This window comes from Ipomoea triloba, chromosome 5, assembly GCF_003576645.1.
Source record: "Ipomoea triloba cultivar NCNSP0323 chromosome 5, ASM357664v1".
Classification (NCBI taxonomy): Eukaryota; Viridiplantae; Streptophyta; class Magnoliopsida; order Solanales; family Convolvulaceae; genus Ipomoea; species Ipomoea triloba.
Window position 1 is genome coordinate 27,359,603 of NC_044920.1, and position 23,560 is coordinate 27,383,162.

Sequence of the window (23,560 nt, forward strand, 5' to 3'; positions counted from 1 at the left end):
ACTTTAAAATAAAAATTTAAATTTATTAAAAAAAAAAAAAAAAAAAAAGTCAGGGTGGCCACCGACCACCTCCTTCCCCATTCCTCCTTGTCTTCATCTCCAACTCCAACCAGAGACGACAGAGGAGGGGTAAGGGTCACCCCGTCTTATTTATTTTATTTTTATTTTATTTTAATTTGTAAAGTTTATTATTAAAAAAAATACCAACTCACCATTCACATAAGAAGGCAACCAGATGAAATGGATGATAACCTACTATTAGGTGAAATTGTATACATTTGGAGTGTTCAGTCATCTAATTGCACTTCTTTTTTCGTCTAGTGTCCTTATTGCATTTTCAAGTTACGTTCAATGACAATTTTGGACCTTATTCCTTTAGTATTTGAATTGTGAACTTCTATAATATAAAGTGTGTTTCTAAGTCAAAACACATAAATTGTATATGTTACCCTTGTGTGGGCAAATTATGCTGTGGACCCAGGTCCACATTGCAAGGTGGACCTGGGTCCAAAACTACGTCGTTTTTGTCTCTTTTTTTTTTTTTTAATTAGTAAACATATTGCTGAATATAGAGTTGTCCAAAAATGTGTGAATGTAGAGGTTTCAAAGTGTAAATGTAGAGAAAGTGTAAATGTAGAGTATAGGAATCGTGAATGTACAGTTATGATTGTGTGAATGTAGAGTTGCCCAGAAATGTGTGAATGTGAAGGTTTCAAATTGTGAATATAGAGTATAGAAATCGTGAATGTAGAGTTATGCATGTGTGAATATGTAATAGAGTTAAGAAGTTCTAGCAACTTGTAGTCTGTAATGTGTGAATGTGAAGTTTTCAAGTTGTGAATATGGAGTATAGGACTTGTGAATATAGAGTTTTGAATGTGTGAATGCATAACAGTGGTAATATAGTTACTAAACATATAATCTTGTAATGTGTGAATGTGGAGTTTACAAAGTGTGAATGTAGAGTATCATATAATCATCTAATGTGTGAATGTAGAGTTTACAAAGTGTGAATGTAGAGTATAATGTATGTGAATGTAGACCAGGTCCACCTTGCAAGGTGGACGGTCCACGGCATAACAATTGCCTTGTGTGCCCGTAATATACAAATTGTAAATTTTTAAAAGGTAAATTGTGAGCATTCACATTTTGTGTTCGTAGTATACGAATTGTGAATTTTTAAAATGTAAATTATAAACATTTAATTTGTAAATTGTGAACATTCAAAATCCGAGTCCAGATAATAATTTGTGACAAATTAGACTCGTGATTTGTGTTGACGGGTCGAAAATATTTGGTCAAACGAAAAGAATTAGAATTGTGTTGCTGCAAAATAATTTTAAAAAACGAGGTATTCTCAAAATTAATTAACAACTTTCAAATTAATAGACTTGAATTAGACTTAATTTTGAGCAAAATACCTTATGCTCATATGATACTTTTGTGACTCTCTTTAATAAAAATATATAACAAATACTATTTTGTAATAGAATCAACAATGCTCAACCTTTGATTAATGACTTACCCTCAACCTAACCCCAGGTTAGAAATTGTGTAGTATAGCGTGAATTGTATTATGTCACCATGTTTATTCTCATTGGTCATGGTTAGCAATAAAATATTCTAAATATATAAATAGCAAGTTTTAATCCGGATACTCTGCCAAATTGCAAATCAATTAACACTTGTAACTTTCCATCCTTTGGCACTAACAAAAACATAAATACAAAAGAAGCCCATAGCCAACTGATATCATTCTGTCTCCTCAGAGCTCATCCTTGGCTGGTTCTTTTGATGCAGCAGAGTCTGAATTGCTACGTATATCCCTATTTTTCTGGATAAAATCAATAAAGTCCCCTTTTGATCTATCCCCTTCATACTCGACCAAGTTACCACTTGCAGATACAAAGTATAGTGTTGGGAACCGTTCAACTACAAACCTATTACTCGTGATATCATTTGCAGTTGCATCCTAGGATGACAAATGGAAATAAATTTAGTTTCCAGATTCTGTAACAATCACTTAGATGCAACAGAACATTCAAGCAAGGATGAACATTTCTTACCATTTTTGCAATTGTGACATCGGGGTCGTTCTCGAATGAAACTGCAACTTCATCCAAGATTGGAGCCAGTTTCTTGCAGTGGCCACACCAGGGTGCATAGAATTCTATCAGAACTGTAACAGAACAAAACATATATGTTTATAATTCTTTTCGGATCCTTACTAAAAGGCAACGAAGCATATCCTCGAACCGAACTAGTCTAGATACACACCGTTCTTCCCCGAGTTAAAGACGAAATCTTCCAGGTTATCAGCAACAACCACCTTAACTGGTTCATTGTTGACTTCAGGAATAGGCTCTGATTTTATATGTGGCTTCAACTTCCCCTCCTGCAACCATATTTCAAGAAATTTTCACTATTGTGTTATAAATGCAGACAGTCATAGAAGAGAGATTGAAATCCTATTCAGACATGGAAGCTAATTGCATCAGCAAAGTCAGGTTCACACCAACCTTGACAACTACCAACACAACTGAAGTACGTTTTTTGTCTCAACTAAAAGTCTAAACTGATAGTTGGACTATACACTTATATTTTATATTATATTACGCTCGAGCATCAAGCAAGAGAATCATGAGAGCATTTACCTTGTAGTCCTTAACCCAAGTTGCAATATCATCAGGTTTCACATTTGGCTTCAAATAATTTTTTCTATCATTGGACTGTATTAAGATTACAGGTGCTTGATCCTCTGTCAGTCCATAGTGCTACATTTCAGATCAAATAATAATCTTTAGCAAATCACAGCAGCTGATAAGTAGTACACTAGCTAGATTAGTTAAGTAGAAAAATTAGAAAAAGAATGAACAACCACCTTAAGCATACCAACATCGGTCTCAGTATCTCCCAAAAGAAAGCTTATTTCCTTTCTCTGACCTGATGCAACCTCATGGTATTTTGATTTGAAAGCATCAAAGTCACGGCTGAAGTTTACAAACAACAGAGCCTACAGATAAAAAAATATATCTAATTAAAATTAAATTTTCAACAGTTTTCAAGGGTGACCTATCATTAGACTCTAGAATTCAAAAGAAAGAGCAAGGAAAACATATATTAAACTGACAGGACTGAGCTATAAAGAAAACATATATTAAACTGACAGGGCTGAGCTAGGAAACATACAGATTAAAACAATAGATATGAGCAATGCATCTAAGAAGTTACATTTACAAATACAGGCTCACATAAGGAACATTTCCAAGATAATAGAATTTAGTAATCCAAGTACCTTAGTGTTGGGACTGTAGAAAAACTTTTCAACAAAACGACGATTTTCTTGGTTTTTGCCAAAAATAGTCACAGTAGGGATACTAGCTTCTTCAATGAATTTCTCCAATTGATCAACTTGGAAGTCCTGCAACGATGTCAAGATATTGCAACGGTTGGCAACAAAAACAAACCAAAAAAGAATAATCATGTGGATCAATCCTAAAAAAACAATAGTATATAATACCTGGAAGTCTGCAAACAGCTCATCAAATGGCTTAAGTAGCCGGAGTGTTGGCTTGTCAACTGGTCCACCGTGTGGGAGGAGTTTGGCATCAATGGTGTGACCAAAATCATAGTCAGCTCGTAGTTTTTCAGCTACAATTGAGAAGTTCTGGAAACTTTCCCCAGAGAATACTGGAAACACACCAGCCTAGAAGTAGAATACACAATTCAGATCAGCAAACTCTTGAGTGGAAACAATGAAAGCAACTCCATCGCTTTAATTAAGGATGTAAGACAGAAGTGTCAACTACAGAACTTACAACAAAGAGTCTTTTCTCATCTATAAGGGTTGCAGAATCTTCCCTTGACTTGATTTCAGCTGACGAGGGACCACTTTGTTTTTTCAAATAAGCAACTAGACCATCTGCTTCACGAGGACCTTTGTATTCTTGAATAGCATTTCCTCCACTGCGTAAGATCTTAATGGTTGGGTAAAACTGGATCTCAAATTTGGTAGCGATTTCGCTGCTTGCTTTATCACTCAAATCAATTTTTGCAAGTGTTATGGGAGGGTCATGACTGCTCAACAAGGAGGCTGCTTTTTCATACTACATGCAGAATATAAATAATAAGTTGTTTTACATTTGGAAGACAGGAGAAGCTAAAGAAGTAATGAAAGCAAAGATTAAGCCTTCTTCTCTTTATGAGTTAACAAAGTAATCACCTCTGGAGCAAGTCTCTTGCAGTGTCCACACCTATTACAAGAGTAGGGTATCATATCTTTAGACAAGGAAAAGAAACACAAGAGATTGTTTTCTAATAACTCTGTGGAGTAATATCCAGAGGGGCACTAAACAAATTTTGGCAATCCATACATTATACATGAACCTTAAGGTTTAGGCAAGTCTTATCAAACAAACACAAACATATAATCATCTAATCTGCCTATCAGAGATTGATGAACAATATAATTTCAAAATCAACATTTGCAAACCATAAATACTTGCTGCCTGAAACCTTAAATTAGACAAATAAATGATTTAGAGTTGAGGATCAATAATATTTGAGACAAATTTATGAGAGTTAAGTACCATCTTGTTAAGTGTTAACTATCTTTAAAACATATAAACTTTTAACCTCTTATTAATTATTATAACTATTTACTCAAAAATTATCTATCAATATAAATATTAAAAAAATTAATTACATATATAGTGAGACATAATGATAAATAGTATTGCTTTTAAAACTACTTATGTCCAACATTTATTAAAAATTATATTTTTAATATTAACACGTTCTTTTTAATATGTACTGTTGACTCTATAGTCCAATAAAATTTAAACCATTACAAATTTTATTATGAAAATAATAGGTACCTCATCAAAACTATGCCATGTTAAACTATAATTGTTCAATTTCACTCATATATTGATTTTTTTACTATGGCCAATCTCCCAAGTTATCACTTTTTATAATCATCAATAGAAAGTATATAATCAAAATTAAATATATTAGTTACATAACCTTCTTCTTTTTTTTTTTTAAAGTATATATTTGTACTTAAATCATGGTACGCATATAGAATCAAGTAAATTAAATGCCACATTAAATTTAGTAACCACCACTATCGTTTTTACGTTTAGAATCACCTTGATGTAATTTCCATATCTCTCATGAAATAGATACACACAAAGATCGACATATACACATTGATATACGAGCATCTATACGTAAATCACATTTCAACCACATCTAGACTGATCTCCAATATTTTTATTTACTTAAAAAAAATCAGTCTATGATTTAGACGTCAAATCAAAACGACCAGAACCCCCGATCCCATTATACCAATAAAAATTCAATTTCTTAACACAAACAAAGAACAAGCGAGCAGAGATTAAAATCAAGTCAAAAGGATCGGAAAAACAAATAGCATCGATTCTAGAAAAATAAAAATCAAAGATGCATTGCCAGAGCAATGACTGTAAGTAAAGGTGTATGGCAGATATAATACCAGGGAGCATAGAATTCGACGACGATGAATTCGTGCTTAGACACAGTTTCGGTGAAGTTTGTATGGTCCAACGTCAAGACGTGCTCCTTCTGTTCGTCCTCTCCCTGAGCGCTCGCTGCGGATACGGCGAGGAGAACTGTTAGAATTATGGAAATGCCACTGAAAGCGCTCATCGCCATGGTCAAACGGTCAAGGTTTTTTGTCTGAAGAAGAAGAAGACGGGACAGGAGCGAGAGAAATGCATGCAACGAAAGCTCCATATATATAGGGTCGCGGAGATGGTGGCCCCGTTGGTTTCACAGACACGTGTCAGAATACGAGTGGTGGGTGCAGTGTGGAAATAGAAGCGGGTAAGGAAATATTTGGAGCGTAATTTTTTTAGGATTTCATTGAATTTATTACTATAATACTCTATACTTGCAAATTAGGGAAGGATTACGAATGCTATGTCCCCTCACACAAATCAGTTATACGTTACATGTCATTACTGTATTGGTTTCTTCTTCTTTTTTTCAAAAAAATAATTTATATATTTATTTTATTAATTTATATTGACATGAACAAATTCATAAATTAGTGTCATAATGTTAGGAATTACAAAATTTTGTTAAAAAATTATATATATAAATTATACTAGTTTTTCGCGATGCGCAAAAAATAGGTGCCCAATATTAGTATTTGATATTATAATTTTAAATTTATTTAAATTTTAATGTAGTAAATAATAATAATAATAATAATAATAATAATGTAAAATATTTTTATAAATTGAATATTTATATTTTAAAAAATAACTAACATATAACTCTAATATTTAATGTGTATATATTATTATTATTATTATTATTATTATTATTATTATTATTAAAGAAGATAAGAAAATATATGGTAGATGCATGTGCATAGTAATAATAGTAGAAAAGATAACGGAAGTTTAACGGTAGGTGTATATTTGTCCAAAATATTATGTAGTACAACTTTTATAGCATAATGTACAAAAAAGACTTAACGGAAAAAACGGACATAAATGAGGGGTATAACCTTATTCACATTTATTATGTTTTTAGATTATATATTATATTTATATTTAAAGTTAATGCATTGGTTTTTAATTTATTGCAATTGTTTTTTGGTTGCCAGTTGGTTTGTTGCATGTATTTCAATTTGTCCGTTGTTCGTAGTCTGTTGGTAAGTTTTCGTGTTAACGATAATAATGTTACGGGAGTATATTTGGAAAGTAATGTTATTGCTATGTTCATAGTGCAATATTTTGAGCGTGTCCCCTTTCCCCCATTGGTACATGGGGTTAGCTTTTATAGTAATGAATAACCGTTACAGTATTAATGGGCATAATGGGTGCTCTTTATGAGTCGTTGCCCCAATAAGTGTGTTTGGCTATACCTTAAGTGAATCATTCATCTTCCTCTTTACTCTTGACCGTTACTAATTGATTTCCTTTGACTCATTCATGTTAAACTCGGGTCTAGTCTAATACCATGCCCAATTATCATGTCACCAACCCCTACTCTCGAGTCGCGAGCACATCAAAGTCAACTAGGAAGTAATAAAAGTATTGAACTCACATAATATTTCGTCACCCCCTCCCCCCATACTCCCAAGCTACAAGCATAAATGAGCCGCCTAGGGAATAATAATTTTCTTGTTTGTATTACAATAGTAATTTTTTTATCGGACCAAACCAGGCAACTGAGGACTAGCCTCGTCGCTGGGCCAATGATGATCCTTAACGCCTTTTGTTTTTAAAATGATGTTGAAGACACGATTTCGGCCTCCCCTTTTTTCTTCTAGGCCGAGGACAAGCCTCGGCTATAGTGATTGAGGACATGTCTCGCCCATGGTGGTTGAGGTCACGGTCTCGGGTTCCCACTATGTTAACATAAAGGACTAAGTGAATTAAAATGGGAACGTTGTATTTTATTCTTTAAACAACATTATTAATATGGGCAGACCATGATCAATAGTTACACAAATCTTTCTATGGATATTATACTTCTTAGCAAATGATTTTTTTTTAATATATTGCACGGGTTCCTCTTCTAATCATTGTTTCATTCATCCGCGATCTGGTCGTACTCCCTCTTTTTCAAATTGGATGGCTTGGACTCCTCACTCTTTTGCCATACATTTTTGGGTTGGCCTTGTTGTCCTAGGCACTTCACAAGTTGGCTAAAGTATCCCTTTTAAATGAGCTCATTTATCTATCTCTTCAGAATGTGACACTCGTTAGTGTTGTGGCCAACCTGTTAGTGGAACTATCAATATTTGGTTTGGTCTATCTTTGAGGAAAACTTTCATGCATTCATTTGGAAATTGCACTATCCCCGTATCGACTTGATCCAAGATCACATTAACTGGATGGGTGAATGGGTTAAATGGCAGAAGAGGACCAAACTGGGTCATCTTGAGAATTGATCCCTACCTCCCTTCTTTGATGGAGCCGAGGCCGACACCTAGTTTGTTGGACCCATTTTCTCGGAATTTCCTCATGCATTTTCTTCCTCTTATTTTTTCTTCTTATCAGCCTCCTATGCTTCTGCATAGCGGTTTTTCGCCCTCATAAAATCTTCGTAGGAGCGAGGAGGGTAAGTGTTCAACTGCTTGTGAAAATCTTTGGACCGCACCTGCCAATGAGTCAAAGTTCTATACGATGTTTACATCTTTCTTTCATTTGCCAATGAAATCTCTTAGGTTTGTGTCTCTACTCTGTCTTATAGGGCACGGGTGAGAGAAATGCTTCATGCATGCTAAATGTTGTTATAGAAATGTGCTAAGAAGCTGTTTGACAGCTCGGTGAAGCTTCGTATTGACACATATGAGATTGCGTTGAACCAATCCTAGGGCGTCTCATCCAAAGTGAACAGGAATGTCCTGCACATGACCGCATCTTCTGTCCAAACCATCACCATAACCGCCTTGTATCACGTCATGTGTGTGCACAAGTCAGAGATCTCAGTGTAAGCGTTTATAGTTGGAAGTCTGAAATAATTCAGAAGGGGCACATCTATTATACTCGGGGTAAAAGGGTGTGGCCAGCCTTTATCTCGGGCTCCTGCTCCCTTGCCTCCATTTTTTCATTTTTTTGATTGGGATGAGGTTCACACATAAGACTTTTCTTATATAAATCAATGAGTATTCCTCAAAAAAAAAATAAAAAAATCAATGAGTAAATTAAGAATAATAAATACTTAACGGAATATATTTCGTTACTAAAGTTTATACTAACCGAATGCGTGGTATTTAAGAAAAGAAATATAATAAAAGGTAAAAGTAAAAAAAAACAAATTAAAATCAAAATAATATGAATCATTAATTTTCTATTGAATAATTGGACGAATTCCATTATCGACCTAATTTTATTGGCTCTTAAATTAGTATAGTATAGTATGTAGATAGATATAACGATTCTTTGTATTTGGGTCAATTATAGTCCAGACTGCCAGATTCATCAATATCGCCATGACCCAATATGGACCATTTTCACAACGATTCTTTGTATTTGGGTCAATTATAGTCCAGACTGCCAGATTCATCAATATCGCCATGACCCAATATGGACCATTTTCACATCAGAAAATATCTAAGTAATTATCTGCTCAAAAGAGTTCGCTGTGTATATAGACAACAGCGTCGAAAATGAGCTCGCAGTTATGGAGCTCCACAGTATATGTTCTGCTTCGTCTGCTTGTACAGACTAATCTCTCCCTCTCTTTTGCTCCAATCAGTCTCACTCTGCTTGTGTGTTTGTGTGTATATATGTTTCTATTGCATTTTTTTTATTTCTGTTTATTTATCATGTGACAGTTGTGGATATGTAAGTTTGGTATATATCGATTATCTGCGGCCTTTTCTGTTTTCGTTGTCAAAACCTGGTTGCTGAAATGTTTGAATTTATTGTTTGATTCAAATTACAGAGCAAGGGAGGCCGTTGCATTTGTAGTAGAATTTATATACCTATGTTAGCATGTTAATTCATTATTCACTTGACAGATTATTATGTAATCCGATGAAGAGTCCTTTTCATTTGTTAGTGTTTTGATTTTGATTTCATAATTTTTCCTAATGATGTTGAAGCTAAGAAGACAAGTGGAGAACTTGTTTAATTGGTGCAATAATCTTGTATGACAAATCAAATGCAAAGCTTATTTGGCCTGTTAATTTCTTTTTCCAGGTAATGTGCTTTCTTGGGTACAACGTCGTGTTTTCCTTTGGGAGAAAAACTATAGATATAGGTCTGGTATTAGGAACATAAGTATCCTGCTGAATGCCAAACTGGAAAAAGGATATTCCTTAGAGAGTGTCAGAGGGCGCATTAATTGTTTGAATAAACCGGAGAGTGATGGCAGCTCTCCACCCCAAACTATTGGAAGCGGTGCAAAGGTGATTTATGCTGCTGCTCCTGCCTTGGGTCACAATAAGGTATACCAAATTCAGCCATATACTTCCATAGTATTGGGAAATTATTTAAGGACTAGTTTATAGTTCCTTGTCCTGACACTGGACTGGGGTTCTGGTCTTCATGGCAAAATCATTAATTGAAACTAACTAATATTTACCTTCCCCTAGAATCTAGGTATATGACTTGCACCTATTGTATGTTTGTATATTAAAATGTTTATCAATCTAGATCCGTATCTATTTGATCAGGAATCGCATCCAGAATGCAACTCCAGAGTTCCTGCAATTCTGAATGCTCTGGAGAAGATGGAGTTGACTTCAAAGGTATGATACAAATGATGAAGTTTTATTTCTGACTCTCAAATATTGTGTCTATTTGCTTTTTCATTTCCTATTTGTGCTTGCTTTTCTCTTAAAATTATGCACTCTTCAAAATTTGTATCCATGTCTTAAAAACAGATGCTCCTTGTTTGGTTTGATGTCTATGCAAATGCATGTTTAATATCAAGTATTACTTTTTAAGGTTTTGTGTAATCAAACTACTACATTGTGCTTCAGCACCGAGGTTCTGATATCATTGAACTGCAAACATTTAGACCTGCTACAATAGATGACATAACAAGTGTTCATGCCAGGGCCTATGTCTCAGGCCTTGAGAAGGTAACTTTTATCCACCATTGGTATTTATCATTTCAACTATGAATCATAAGCTCTTTGTCAATTCTTAATTTACCATGCTAGATATGGCCTCTACTACCTTTACTAGGTTTTTCCTCAATTTTCTCATTTATATATATATATTTTTTCAGGCTATGGATCAGGCTTCAGAGGAAGGTCTAATTTTTATTGATGGATCTGGACCAACTTATGCCACTTCAACAGTAACAATTTGCTTATTTTATATATATCTATATATCTCCATTTTCCTAATTCTAGTTTAAGATAACATGTGGCATCCCCTATTAGTGTATGGTGGCATGCTAATACTTGTGCTTATAATCTGATATATACACTTGCTTTTGCGGGTGGGGACGTGGGGTAGAGGTTGAGATTATAACTTATTGTTCGTATTTTTAAATAATGGATGCATTTAACAAATTCATTGATAATTGATCTAGCTGGTTGCTTCTACATAGACTCTCTTTCTCTCTAAATGATCCATATGATAAAACTTCACATAGGCTGTCAGCTTATCAGAACTCCTCCTTCTACCAGGCCTACTAAATCAAGAGCAACTTCGATTGAGTTATTTATGAATAAGTGAATGGTTGAATTAACTCAATTCTTTTTTTCCTTTGCTGTTATTTCTAGCAATGTTGTCAAATAAAGTATTATCTCACTTTTTCTCTTTGATTTGGAAGCAGACATTCCAAGAGTCCTTAATGGCAGCTGGAGCTGGTATTTCTGTGCTTGATTCAGTGGTAATGTCTAAATATAAGATCCTACTTGCCTTACTGATGAATGCTCACTCCTTTCCTATTTTAAGCTGCTCAAAGTACTATTTAATGTGATTGGAAGCTCTGTTACTTAGTTGTTTCTAATTTCAGGATGGTTTTGTATGGTTTGATTTTTAGCATGGAGTAATTTGTAACTCCTACCTCTTTCAATATTTTGATGGCACAATCCTCCAGGAACTTTTTTCATAACCTCTGAAATTTCAGGTAGCTGCATCGAGAGTCAGTCAGGACCCTCCCGTTGGTTTTGCACTCATACGGCCCCCAGGGCATCATGCTATTCCCAAGGGGGCCATGGGATTTTGCGTGTTTGGAAATATTGCCATTGCAGCACGCTATGCTCAGCGTGTGCATGGGCTCAAGCGTGTTTTTATCATTGACTTTGATGTTCATCATGGAAATGGAACCAATGATGCCTTCTATGAGGATCCAGATGTATTTTTTCTTTCAACTCACCAGGTAAGTAACAAACAAACATTTTTGTAACTTACCTACTTCTAAATCTTTATAGTTAATCTAAAAGCATTTTCTCTCATTTGCTGCCTCTTTGGATCTCTTGCTTTATATGTCCCACTCCCCAGGTCGGTCTGCAACCTTTTCCGCTTCTCACTTTTGTTTGAGTCTGATTTTGCTCTGTATATTTTATTTTCATGTCTAGATAACACAAGAAACAGTTGAAACTAATCCAGCTTGAAATTTGAAATTGTGGAAGGAAATCAAATGATTCACAGTTTCTAAACCATAGAAATTCATTCAGTTTTTAGAATAATGTTTTACTGGTTGAACCTCAGGTTTCTTAAACATTTAGACATACCCAGGGAGTCATCCTATGATTCACAAATTCTAAACAGGCTCAAACAGAGATGTAACATGAACTTTGTGGTGGTTCCCTATGGATTTGCTAAATTATCCACTTCCTTTTTATTGGTATATAGGATGGAAGTTACCCTGGTACAGGAAAGATAGACCAGATTGGTGCTGGGCAAGGTGAAGGATCAACATTAAATCTACCTTTACCGGGAGGATCGGGTGATACAGCCATGCGAAAGGTGTTTGATGATGTTATTGTACCATGTGCACAAAGGTTCAAACCAGATATAATCCTTGTCTCAGCAGGGTAATGCTCTTCCCTGTTAAACTATATATTGTTATTATGCCTATGGACTCATGAAAACTGTGGATTATGATCTTCATATTTAAGCTAATATATATATTTCTTGTCTTTTAAGCAAAAACTGGTTATTCACAATAGTACAATAATTTTATAATAATAATAATACTAATACTAATACTAATAATAATAATCATATATATGTTACATACAGATATGATGCACACATGTTGGATCCCCTAGCCCATCTGCAATTTACAACAGGAACATATTACATGCTCGCTTCCAACATTAAGCAACTGGCGAAAGATCTGTGTGGGGGACGTTGCGTTTTTTTCTTGGAAGGAGGATACAATCTCGACTCTCTTTCCCATTCGGTGGCAGACTCATTTCGTGCTTTTCTTGGGGAACCAAGCTTGGCTACAATGGTGGATGATCTTTCTTTCTTATATGAAGAACCATCTACCAAAATAAAGCAAGCAATACAGAAAATCAAGCACATACATTCTCTCTGAACAGAGTTCAGGTTAGATTGTACAACACTACTACTCTCCATTAATCATATATTTCTACAAACATTTATATCCTCCTTATATATGAAGGTACATCAGTAATTTCTTTGATATTTGACAAATACCAAAAAAGAGTCATAGAGAAATTGCATGTTAAACATGAAATGACTCAAGTTGTACATCCTTAGACTTCAAAGGAACATATTCTCCATGGAAATCTTCTAGATGATCTGACAATGAGGACTTGTCAATATTCTCATGGTGATATGACTTGCAGATGAGGTAGATGATAGTCTGGACAGTGAGTCCAAGGAGCATCAAAATTGCCAACAACAACACAAACACAATTCCATACCCTACCCTCCCTGAAAATCCACCTCCATAGCCGAGCACCACAAAGTACTCAAACCCTGTCTGAATTCCAAAGAAAAGCGTGTTCAGAAGCATGAAAATGATGGCAGATATACCCAGTTTACCCTTGATCAGGCCCTTGCTCTTGATGATGGCTTCCAGGCCATGCACATCTTCAAGCACAGACACCACACTGGCTAGATGATATATAACCGTGATATACACAAACCCCGCCATGTACATTAGCGTTAGAAGTAGAGCACCAAACAATCCAAATCCCCTAGGCCCCATCATTATCAGCCAGAGAACTAGAATGGAAAGAGTCAGGATGTTGTAAGCAAAAAGAATGAGAAAACTCCAGAGGAAAGTTACCATGAGGCGTTTCCAGACCTTAGGGACAACAGATATGACCTTCTTGAAGGAAATGTCCTTGGAGGTGTAGATGCAGGCAATGGTGTAGACAACCGCGGAGGTGGAGAGGAGGGCAAGGATGAGGAAGAAGATGAAGTAGGCTATCTTGAAGAACCAGAAGGCGGTCCATTCAGAGGAAAGGACATCAGAGATCTTGTCGTACGTCTGGGTGCCCTCTTGGATCCTGTCGAGAATATATTCATCACGGAGGATGTCGGTGAAGATGATATCAGATATCTCAATATGTGCTAGGTAAATGAAGGAGAGAGGGACGATCATGACTGCTGTTATCTGAAAGAAAATCTTCTTCAATGCTGAAACCAGGGTGAATGATTCTTTGAATATGCCGAAGAACCCAAGAAACTGAATCTCATCTTGTTCCTTATCCATTAGAGTATAATCAGATATCAGATGAACAAAGGAATAACCCAGAATGGATATGGAAGATAAGGTTTTTTCTTTATAATCTATCCAGGTATATTGAGGAAGGAAGATGAAATGATCTATAATTGGTTTAATCCCCAAAAGAAAAATGGAAAATCATGAGCAGACAAAGACCTGTTAGTTACAAAAGGTGACATCAGGTTCCATCTTATTCTTTAGTCTAATTGAACTCTTTACCGCCGCGTATTGAGGAACACAAATGCCATTCATGCAAATTGACATGTGAATCTCAAATTAGGAACTGAATTTGATACCTAATCCACTTTCCACCTTCACCATTTCTATAAACCATCAAATATTCAACTCCAATATTATTAATATTTTTCTCTCCCATCACATTACAGCTCCAAAACATCACCATCATAGTATATTGTTATAGGGTAATCTTAGAGTTCGTCCGAGTGTTGGTCATGCTCACTTTTCGTTCTTAAGTTATCATTGCACTTTTCATTCTTTCGTGCTCACTTTTTGTCCATGAGTTGTACTAAAACTGTAAATTTTGTTCATAATGTAATAATGTTTTATTAATAAAGGGACAAAAAGTGCAACATTAATGATAATTTATGATGAAAAGTGAGTATGACTAATACTCATAGACGAATTTTACATTATCATATAACTTAAGTATGAAAAGTACACTTTTTCTACGTAAAACTATTTCATTTAAGACAGTCGATTAAAGATTAGTGGTAGAGACATTTTTCGAGCCTTTATTTTTACTTAATTACATTATTTCCTCACTTGGGGGGATGGGATCCAGAGAGGTTGAAATCACAAGCATCCTCACCATAATTATTTGCTTTCTTTGCTCTTAGTAGAGAACAATGAATATAATGATAAACTATTTATAGCAAAACACAGCAGAATGAGAATTCATCTGAAACTTAATAAAAAACTGAGGCAAGTGGGTAGGGATCATGAATACAGCCGATGAACACAATTTTCCCATGTTGAAAACGGCAAAATTAAGCAGATGCCAAAACAACTAAACAGTTAATAGTCTGGATCATTCAGGAAAGCAAGTGAGACTCCATTCATGTAGTTTAGACGCAAGTGCAGTATTTACATCCAGCCCGTCAATCCATATTTTTCAGCGACATTGTACATTACCAGCTCATTCCAAACATTCCCGAATAGTTGCTCTCCTCCGACAGCAAAGGTAATAGCCCATGAACAAAGAATAGCGGTGAACACTGTGAATCCGATAGCTGATCCAACTACATCTGGAGAAGGAAGATTCGAAACCAACATATGAAACAACAAAAATGTAAATTATTAGATGATTCCATTTCTTTCTTTAAATAGGAGAAATGTTTATCAGTACTCAGTAGAGCACCAAGTGAATGCAGCAGCAAAAACACAGAAAGTGTAATTGCGGAAATTCCTAAATAGCAAAAACAATTCTAAACTATCCCTGAGTTAGCACTTTGCAAGCACTTCAAAATATTCGGCAAACAGGATAGCTTTACAAGAGGGTAATAATCAAAAGCAGAGGACAACTAAGCGGTTCAGTGCCTCTAGTAATCCTAATGCTAATACTGGGGCATAGCCATAACTCATTTCTGAAGCATTGTGGAAAGCTCTATCATTGAATATCAAACTAGTTCATTCCCTGATGTACATAAGATCCTCGATATCTTGGCACTTTGTTCAACTTACTAGGAATTCATGGCTGTAGGCCAGTAAAGGATGCCCATCTTGCATGTTCTAGGCAAACTCCCCATCAAATTACAGACTTTTGATACCATCTTATAAGCTAGAATTATGAGAATGGCTCAATGTGCACAACTTGGTAACTAGTATTTCATAACATGATAATGTGAAATGAGGAAATCCATTGTTATGTGCACCACTAAACAAGCCTTCCTTTGCTTCGTGCTAAGTGCTAACAGCCTAACAGAAATGCACGTCGAAAATTTGAAATACAGATTCTTAATGCCGAACATAGTCAGTCAGTATTAATGTATTATGTTATACATCCAAAACAAGAGCTATAAGGGGGCACCCCAGCCAAGTTGGTCAGGCTACAGGTTTGGTAACCACATGATTCCAAGCTCGACTTCCAGTCGGAGCGGCCTATTAGCCTTTTTGGTCCTAATCTAGTTTAACTCCTTACGGTTCTTTGCCAGCTATGGTCACAAGGCAGGGCTTACCCAATACTCACCCTCGGGTAGTGGCTGCTGGTTTTTTGTCACCCAAAAAAAACAGTTCTCAACTTCCACCACTTAGTTTTCTCAATCTATACCTTCTTACAGTCATCCAGTTATCAATATTTCTATGGGTTTGCATTTTACATGGTGAAACCCCTTAAAACCCTCCATATCAAAATAACATATGCATCATACAATGTAGACCAGTCCCAGATTATTGGCACTGATAACTTACTAAATTTCATTATTTTGCTCATTTGAAGGATCAAAGGACCCAGTGCTATCCAGTTATCACAAATCTCCCCACAATATGAACAATTAAAAATTGAAAAATCAGAAAGCATGCTTCAGTGATTGATCGAAAAAATTCTTCAAATTTCTAAAATCTTGATAAACAAAATTAGAGATTAGTGTATGGTTTCCGGGAGGGAACTCACAGCGACGGAGATCTGGATTGAAGTGAGAAGTGGGGCGGCGAAGGACAGGCCAGAAGTAGAAGCAATTGACGGCCCAAAGCCATGGGAGAAGCAAAAATCCGAACTTGAAGAACCTACGGGCGTATCCAATTGAGTCCTGCTCCGACAGCCCCAGCGGGCCGTCAACGGTAGGCCAGTCGACTCTCAGCGGAGAGCCGCCGGAGGAGCCGCCCGCGGTGGTGGCGCTAGAAACACTATGATCCTGGCTTTCCATCCTCTACTGCGCCTCAAAACCCAAATTACTCTTTTATCCCCGTACAAAATTTCTCCAAAAAAAAAAAAAAAAAAAAAAGAGGAGAAATTTTGTACGGGGATAAAAGAGTAATAGTCTGCCAGTCTATGAGACTATGGTCTAATTTTAATATTTTTAGCATTTTACGTTCAATATCTTAAAATATTATAATATATAAAATTATATACAAATCGATAATAGTAGTTTATAATAAAACTAAAAAAAAATGTTGATCAGTTATAATGATAGATTGTCCATTATTCTAACTTTTTTGTATATTTATAAAATAAAAATAAAAATTGATCCTTCTCTTTTCTTTTCCATTTGACATCCTTAAATGTATAATTTGACTTTTTTATATACTTAAAATGATTTTTATTTATTTAAAATTTATTATTTGTGTATTAGTTATTTCTATTATTCATCTCCTTATAATTGTATTATATTTTCTCATTAGACATTTATTTCTTCACACGATACATAATACTCCGTACTTGACTAGTCTAATCTAAAATATCTAAAAATATTTTCATTTCATAAATATTTTACAGAATTTTATCCTTCTATATTTGAGAAGATGAAACTACTACGGGAAAGAGAATCATCGGAGAAGCTTCAAAATGAATAGTCGAGTAAGTGAAACATAATTTTTGTATCAGAATATCATGAGTTTCAATCTCTTGATCGAACCCTTCGCACCAAGTTATTACACACGAGGAGAAAATTGACTTATCAAAACATTTATAATTAAACAAAAATTGCCAAGAAAAAGATTATTGGCAAACAGAATACACAAAAAATCACCGGAGGAGAAGATTATCGCCAATCAGAACACAAGAAAGTTGATGCTAAGGACATCCAATAATATACATACAGGTAAGGACATCCAATAATATACATACAAGTTTAATAATATACATAACCGTTTAATAAGAAGTCTCGAGTTTAATCCTTACTAATAAAAACGGAGTCGAGGTTGCTCGAGTTTAATCCTTACTAAAAAAAACGGAGTCGAGGTTGTTTGGTTGGCATGCTCTTTTCAGTCAAACCAAACGCCGGCCATACAGAATTTGAAGAAAAAAGTAAGAACCGGTCGTCCGACATTCCAACGGTGGGTAGCCGCCACATAATCAACGATAATGTAGTGCACAACATAACACACAAAAATTTAGGTATCAAATGCGTATGACAACCTGAATGTTTTTCCAAGTCTGTATATGGCTATATATGCATGACTTGTGGCTTTTGTGAGTACACCAAATCTCACCCACTCCTCTACTACATTTACCAACTCCCAAAGATTACACATTTTATTTACATTTGCTAGCAACAAAAAAGATATGATCTTTACAGATTACAGCCACCGGGAAAGAACGCCGCATGATCTGATCACCCAAAAAAGAAATCCCCTTTTTTCTTGAATTTCTTCTTTCACCGGTATGCAGAAAAACCCGCCACCAGCACTTCACCTCCCTTGGAGAAGGGCAAAACCCGTGCTCTCGTGTTTCGGGATCTCGCGTCTTAAAGAATGGGTCTTGTTTTAGAGGATCTACCGGCCGTTTGGACTCCTCTATATTGAGCCATCTCGAGCCATGGGTCTAGCGTGCTTCGGGTATTCGTCGGCCTTGCTGTTAGCGTTGAGTAGTCGTTCACGTTGTACCCGCTTTGGCCGATGAGGGGATAGGATGGGTGTTGAGGGGAGAGATAGCAGCTTCTGCGTGCAGGCTCGTACTGTCTTAGAGGGCTTGAGCAGGGAGACACTGGCAACGAAGTTATGGTTCTTGCGCTTTCCCTGTAGGTTACGAGAACAGAACAAAGCACGTTGAGAATAACGTTATGTTTCGGAGACGATATGATTGTAGGACTAACTATAGGCAGTGGTAAAATCGAAGTTTAATTTTATCATTTCCAGTACCTCGAGCTGATCAAGGGTCTAGATATAGTAACGGGTTTTGTAGAATTGTCTGCCTCGAGAGACCCCATATAACCCCGGCAGGGATGTAGATCCAGAGCTGGCTGTTAAACGAAAAAACAAACGCCACAAAGAAAACATCTCAGAAAGCTAAAGTCTTGAAGGTAATGATAAAGCACCGAAGATTTTGTCAGTTACATTCGATAAGAAATTCACCCTACCGTTTTGGCTCTACGTTTAAATCACATTTCCTAATTGTTATTGGAAAGCAAATAAGTACTTTAAGTCTTGAAATTTTGCAAATATTCAAGATAATAATAATCACCCCTGACTGTTAGGTCAGGGGATTTAGGCATTGAAACTACTCTAAAATACGGATAAAATTGCATAAATCTTCCTTAATAAAATTAGTAGAAATGAAATGATGTCCCAAGATAAGACAATTACCGGGGTACGGCTTCCATCAAAGGAGGAAGGATTTGCTTCCTTAATAACGTTAGCGTGGGCAACTTTTGCTGTCTTTTGGTCTTTAGTAATAAAAGGGTGTTCGAGAAGCTTCGCCGCTGTAGGTCGTGCAGACGGGTCTCGCTGCAAGCATAGCCTTATAAAATTTTTTGCATCGATAGATAGGTGATCGGGTATTTCAGGCATATCTTTGCTGTTTCCAATTTTAAATATCGCAGCAACCTGTCATTTACAAGAAAACGACAGAATTTGGCGTTAACTATCCGATGCTTGCCAGCAAAATATGAGTCTATCGGTCCGAATGAATTTCAAATATCTTACCCCTTCGTATTGGCTCCAAGGTGGTTTTGACGTTGCCATTTCAAGAATCGTACACCCTAAGCTCCATATATCTACTGCAAGGCTGTAGCCATTTGTATTCATAACTACCTGAAAGTAGATACAGTTGTTGGTCCAAAATTCAAAACGGAACTTACAAAAACAAATTAAGTTCAAAGGCTTGGTAGTACGTTAAGGGAGGTATACCTCGGGTGCCATCCAATAGGGGCTTCCTTTGAAAGATAGCATTGACGTGGCCGAGTTAATCTGGTAGGAAATAAATCAAGTATTATAAGAATTGAGACAACCGATGACATTGGGACCCACACAAAGCTTAGCTGATACCTACATGTTTAGCCATGCCAAAATCTGCAACCTTGATTTCACCATTGGGGCCGACTAAAATATTTGCTCCTTTGATATCCCTGTAGAAAAGCACTGCCTTTTAAAAAACCCGTGGTTTGGAAGACTAGTTGCCTTGCTCAACATGACTTCATTGACAAAGAATTACCTATGCACCGTATTTCTTGTGTGTAAGTACGCAAGGCCAGATAGAATTTGCCTGGCATAATTTTGGATAACGGGCTCGTTGAATGGTCCATATTCTTGTAACAACTTATGGATAGATCCTCCCGACACAAACTCCAAGTAAACTGAGAGCGTTTCGTCACCCTAAAGAAAACAAATTACCAAAAGGTGCTATGTGACAAGTTTCTATTCAGCAGGTTTGACTGTCATACAACAAGACACGTGAACGTGCAAATTTCAAGAGTCAACTCTCAGGGTAATTGCGGGGCATACCAGTTCACTTCCATAGTATTGAACAATGTTTGGATGTGAAAATTGACTGAGCAAGCTGATTTCCTGTAGACAAGAGTTAATATGTCAGAAACACATTTGGTATGAAATGTACGAGCGAAAAAAAACGTGTCTAAAAGGTAATAAGACTTCAAAATGGCAGAACGTGAAACATGATACATAAGAAATAGGGAAAACCTGGTTTAATTGCTTGAGGCTTTCTCTGGATGTCTGATCATCTGCAACGACTTTGACTTCTTTTATCGCACACATTTGCCCATTCTCACTGTAAATATTGATAACACAGGATTACATTCCAGAAAAGTATCAAAATCGAGTAAAAGTGTTATCACAAAAGACTGGCATTAGGTAACAAAACGAAGAGAAAAGGATGGTCACCTGTTAAATCCGAGATAGACATGGCCAAACGTGCCTCGGCCCAGAAGCTTTCCCCTCTTCCATTTTGACAAATTACCACTCAATCCTTCAGTGACACAAGTTCTTGGATTTGGCAGAGCTGGAGGGCTGGTCGGAGAGCTAGGTGGAAGAGGCAACCGATGGCACTCACTCTTCGCATCATCCAACTTCCCCGTTGGAGAATCCAAACTACCACCCACAAATCGCGGATGTAGAGGTGACGGCGTCGTAGTAGGTGCTCTCGATCTAACAGGGCTTCGAGACAGCGGGCTCATCCTGTTGTCCCCAACTCCTCTGCCACAAAACACGAGTTTTCTCAATACTAAGGTTTTAGACTAGTTGCAGTCCAGCATAGAAGCAAACAGCCATTACTCACAACAGATTCATGCTACTTACTGTGAACACTTTAGGTTTATCTACAACTCAACCCATAGAAGTGGCCAAATTCATGGAAATTTCAATATACTCCTCCAAACAGGACAAGAACTGAACTAGTGCATACACACATAGAAGTGGGCAACTAAAATCAAGGAAAAAATAAAAAAAAAAAAACTTTTAGCACCTAAATCAAGGAAAAGTAAGAACTTTTAGCACCTGAAATCACAATCAAGAAAAAAGTTCACCCAACAGAGCTGATGAAATTACTAATTGCTAGGAAATCGAAAGGCAAGATGAAAAAGCTCTCTCCAACTGGGCAAAAGAAGGGGGGAAACAATCTTGTAAGCTAAAAAGAAGAAATAAGATAAAATCCTAGGTGATTATAACGTTTCAATTCTGGTCATACCAAGTCAACCACCATGAATTATCCCCAAATTAACCACAAAAATAGGGAAACCCTATCCAAAGATCGAAACTTTATCAACAATGAAACAAAACCCAACCTGAAAGAAGACGGCTGAGCATGATCGGGGTGGGGATGATCATCATAGGAGCCCGTAGAGCTAACGCTGGATCCCGACTCCGACCCAGATCCCAATCCAATCCCATGTTCATTCGACGGCGTCGGCAACGGAAGCGGTTTATCCGACGAAGCCGAATCGAAACCCGAGAACCCGGAAGACCCTCTCCCACTAGAGAATTCCCTGCTACTCCGGGGCGAATTCCTCGCTATTACCGTTCCGAACGACTCATCGAAGCTCTTGGGTCTATCGCTCCTATCAACCCGCTCCTTGGCGGCGCCTCTCCGGCTATCATTCTTGACGCTGGCCGGAGAATTGGGCTGTGGGTCTTTGGAGCTAGTCTTGGTGGATTTCCTTCCCCACCAAGCGGGCATTTTTTAAGTGAGAGAAGAATGAGTGAAGAAAAACTTATCAGTTTGTGAGGGAGAGAAAGAGAGAGAGAGGAGGAGGAGAAATTTTTTTATATTGTGGACGGAAATGAGGTGAAGGGGGATGTATCAGAAGGAGGTGAAGACGAAGAAGTGAAGAAGAAAAGTTCAAGAAGAAAACAAGGGAAGGCAAGGTAGAGATAGACAAGTACGTATAGAGAGAGAGAGGGGCCAAGAAAGGCGAAAGCCAATGGCAAGTGCACAGTGAGGAACAGCTCATCTAGTTGGGGACGGCAGGCGGTGGTTGGATTAAACCGGGATGGTGACGTGGCGGCTATCGTTTTCTTTGTAACGGAGCCTTAATTAATTATACATATATTACTCCCTATTTTTCTTGAAACAGTATATTACTCCCTATTTATTAATAGGTGTGTTATAGATGCTGACAAATTTTCGAGTCCTGACCGTTACAATATAAGAGTTATATTTGATGTGGTGGGTTACTGGTAGGCACTGAACTTTTCACATAATGGGTTACTGGATCATTATGATTTACACTTTTGCTATTTTGTTTGGTCGATGATTAGGACTTTGAGACAATAGCGTATCAATTTTTGTAGATACGAGTATTAAAAATACCAAGTTGTCCACCATTATCATAACGATTTGTATCAAATATAATAAAAGAGGTAAGAATTAATTTCATTTTCAGTTTAGGTTTCTTTTATTTTACTATTAACAATGAGAGCTAATAACATGTAATTTCATTATCTATTATATATATATATGTGTGTGTAAGAAAATGGGGAGGGGCAACCCAAGCCTAACTCATGCTCTCACTATCGTTCTAGGTCCAAGCAAACCCAGCTCGTCCCCTCTCAAAATAGTCGCAATATAATTTAAGAGGTCCGTAATACACATATAAAGGACTATCTTTGTTTATTAAATGAACTCTAAAATTTATTTATTTATATTTGTTTACGTTAATAAACTAATTAATATAAACGATGTTTACTGAACACGAATAATTTATCAAAAGTTATGTTCGCTAAGACTCATACATATTACTGTAAAATATTAATAAACATTCTAACAAATTATAGCTTAATTTTGAATTAAAATTATACCAACGTTTTAAATTTTAAAACAAAATTGTTAAAATTAAGATGAATGACTAGTGAGTTACGTTGTAACCTTGGAAATGTTTAGAGTTGTATAGCAATTTATAACTAAGGTCGGTGAATGCTATTAATAAATAAATAAACAAATTTATGTATATATGTATACCAAGTGAACCTTTTTTTGTCAACA

At 36.4% G+C, this 23,560-nt stretch overlaps 5 protein-coding genes across 5 annotated transcripts; 1 reads left to right on the top strand and 4 right to left on the bottom strand.

The window, feature by feature from the left end:
- Nucleotides 1–1,580: 1,580 nt before the first annotated feature.
- On the bottom strand, nucleotides 1,581–5,694 carry LOC116021203 (protein disulfide-isomerase-like). Its single transcript, XM_031261816.1, has 10 exons — nucleotides 5,516–5,694; nucleotides 4,223–4,253; nucleotides 3,819–4,106; nucleotides 3,521–3,706; nucleotides 3,296–3,421; nucleotides 2,882–3,013; nucleotides 2,655–2,774; nucleotides 2,278–2,395; nucleotides 2,067–2,179; nucleotides 1,581–1,972 (listed from the first exon to the last, which is right to left on the bottom strand). Exons 1-10 carry the CDS (start codon nucleotides 5,692–5,694, stop codon nucleotides 1,766–1,768), a joined length of 1,500 nt encoding a protein of 499 aa, XP_031117676.1. The 3' UTR covers nucleotides 1,581–1,765.
- Nucleotides 5,695–9,092: 3,398 nt separating this feature from the next.
- Nucleotides 9,093–14,742, top strand: LOC116019564 (histone deacetylase 14). The gene is made up of 10 exons (XM_031259834.1): nucleotides 9,093–9,220; nucleotides 9,705–9,952; nucleotides 10,181–10,255; nucleotides 10,490–10,591; nucleotides 10,741–10,812; nucleotides 11,296–11,352; nucleotides 11,593–11,844; nucleotides 12,321–12,502; nucleotides 12,711–13,022; nucleotides 13,286–14,742. Exons 1-9 carry the CDS (start codon nucleotides 9,184–9,186, stop codon nucleotides 13,009–13,011), a joined length of 1,326 nt encoding a protein of 441 aa, XP_031115694.1. The 5' UTR covers nucleotides 9,093–9,183; the 3' UTR covers nucleotides 13,012–13,022; nucleotides 13,286–14,742.
- On the bottom strand, nucleotides 13,162–14,160 carry LOC116020499. The gene has a single exon (XM_031260969.1). It carries the CDS (start codon nucleotides 14,158–14,160, stop codon nucleotides 13,162–13,164), a length of 999 nt encoding a protein of 332 aa, XP_031116829.1.
- A 297-nt stretch (nucleotides 14,743–15,039) lies between the features above and the next one.
- Nucleotides 15,040–17,070, bottom strand: LOC116019565 (probable gamma-secretase subunit PEN-2). Its single transcript, XM_031259835.1, has 2 exons — nucleotides 16,802–17,070; nucleotides 15,040–15,437 (listed from the first exon to the last, which is right to left on the bottom strand). The coding sequence occupies exons 1-2, from the start codon at nucleotides 17,052–17,054 to the stop codon at nucleotides 15,277–15,279; spliced, it is 414 nt and encodes a 137-aa protein (XP_031115695.1). The 5' UTR covers nucleotides 17,055–17,070; the 3' UTR covers nucleotides 15,040–15,276.
- A 1,144-nt stretch (nucleotides 17,071–18,214) lies between these two features.
- On the bottom strand, nucleotides 18,215–22,486 carry LOC116021148 (mitogen-activated protein kinase kinase kinase 3-like). The gene is made up of 11 exons (XM_031261758.1): nucleotides 21,864–22,486; nucleotides 20,965–21,276; nucleotides 20,764–20,851; nucleotides 20,569–20,631; nucleotides 20,279–20,439; nucleotides 20,117–20,192; nucleotides 19,975–20,034; nucleotides 19,771–19,878; nucleotides 19,432–19,671; nucleotides 18,988–19,088; nucleotides 18,215–18,864 (listed from the first exon to the last, which is right to left on the bottom strand). Exons 1-11 carry the CDS (start codon nucleotides 22,253–22,255, stop codon nucleotides 18,594–18,596), a joined length of 1,872 nt encoding a protein of 623 aa, XP_031117618.1. The 5' UTR covers nucleotides 22,256–22,486; the 3' UTR covers nucleotides 18,215–18,593.
- Between the last annotated feature and the right edge of the window lie 1,074 nt (nucleotides 22,487–23,560).

Excerpts from the sequence above, each read along its gene's own strand:
- LOC116021148 (XM_031261758.1), bottom strand. The coding sequence starts at position 22,255 with ATGCCCGCTTGGTGGGGAAGGAAATCCACCAAGACTAGCTCCAAAGAC. Across the intron at positions 20,632-20,763 it reads GCCTCAAGCAATTAAACCAG|GAAATCAGCTTGCTCAGTCA; the intron begins GTTTTCCCTATT and ends TCTTGTCTACAG. Across the intron at positions 19,672-19,770 it reads CTTGGAGCCAATACGAAGGG|GTTGCTGCGATATTTAAAAT; the intron begins GTAAGATATTTG and ends TGTAAATGACAG.
- LOC116019564 (XM_031259834.1), top strand. The coding sequence starts at position 9,184 with ATGGAGCTCCACAGTATATGTTCTGCTTCGTCTGCTT. Across the intron at positions 9,221-9,704 it reads ATGTTCTGCTTCGTCTGCTT|GTAATGTGCTTTCTTGGGTA; the intron begins GTACAGACTAAT and ends TTCTTTTTCCAG. Across the intron at positions 11,353-11,592 it reads TTTCTGTGCTTGATTCAGTG|GTAGCTGCATCGAGAGTCAG; the intron begins GTAATGTCTAAA and ends CTGAAATTTCAG.
- LOC116021203 (XM_031261816.1), bottom strand. The coding sequence starts at position 5,694 with ATGGCGATGAGCGCTTTCAGTGGCATTTCCATAATTCTAACAGTTCTC. Across the intron at positions 4,107-4,222 it reads GCAAGAGACTTGCTCCAGAG|TATGAAAAAGCAGCCTCCTT; the intron begins GTGATTACTTTG and ends TTCTGCATGTAG. Across the intron at positions 1,973-2,066 it reads ATGTCACAATTGCAAAAATG|GATGCAACTGCAAATGATAT; the intron begins GTAAGAAATGTT and ends TTGTCATCCTAG.
- LOC116020499 (XM_031260969.1), bottom strand. The coding sequence starts at position 14,160 with ATGGATAAGGAACAAGATGAGATTCAGTTTCTTGGGTTCTTCGGCATA.
- LOC116019565 (XM_031259835.1), bottom strand. The coding sequence starts at position 17,054 with ATGGAAAGCCAGGATCATAGTGTTTCTAGCGCCACCACCGCGGGCGGC. Across the intron at positions 15,438-16,801 it reads CAATCCAGATCTCCGTCGCT|ATGTAGTTGGATCAGCTATC; the intron begins GTGAGTTCCCTC and ends TTCCTTCTCCAG.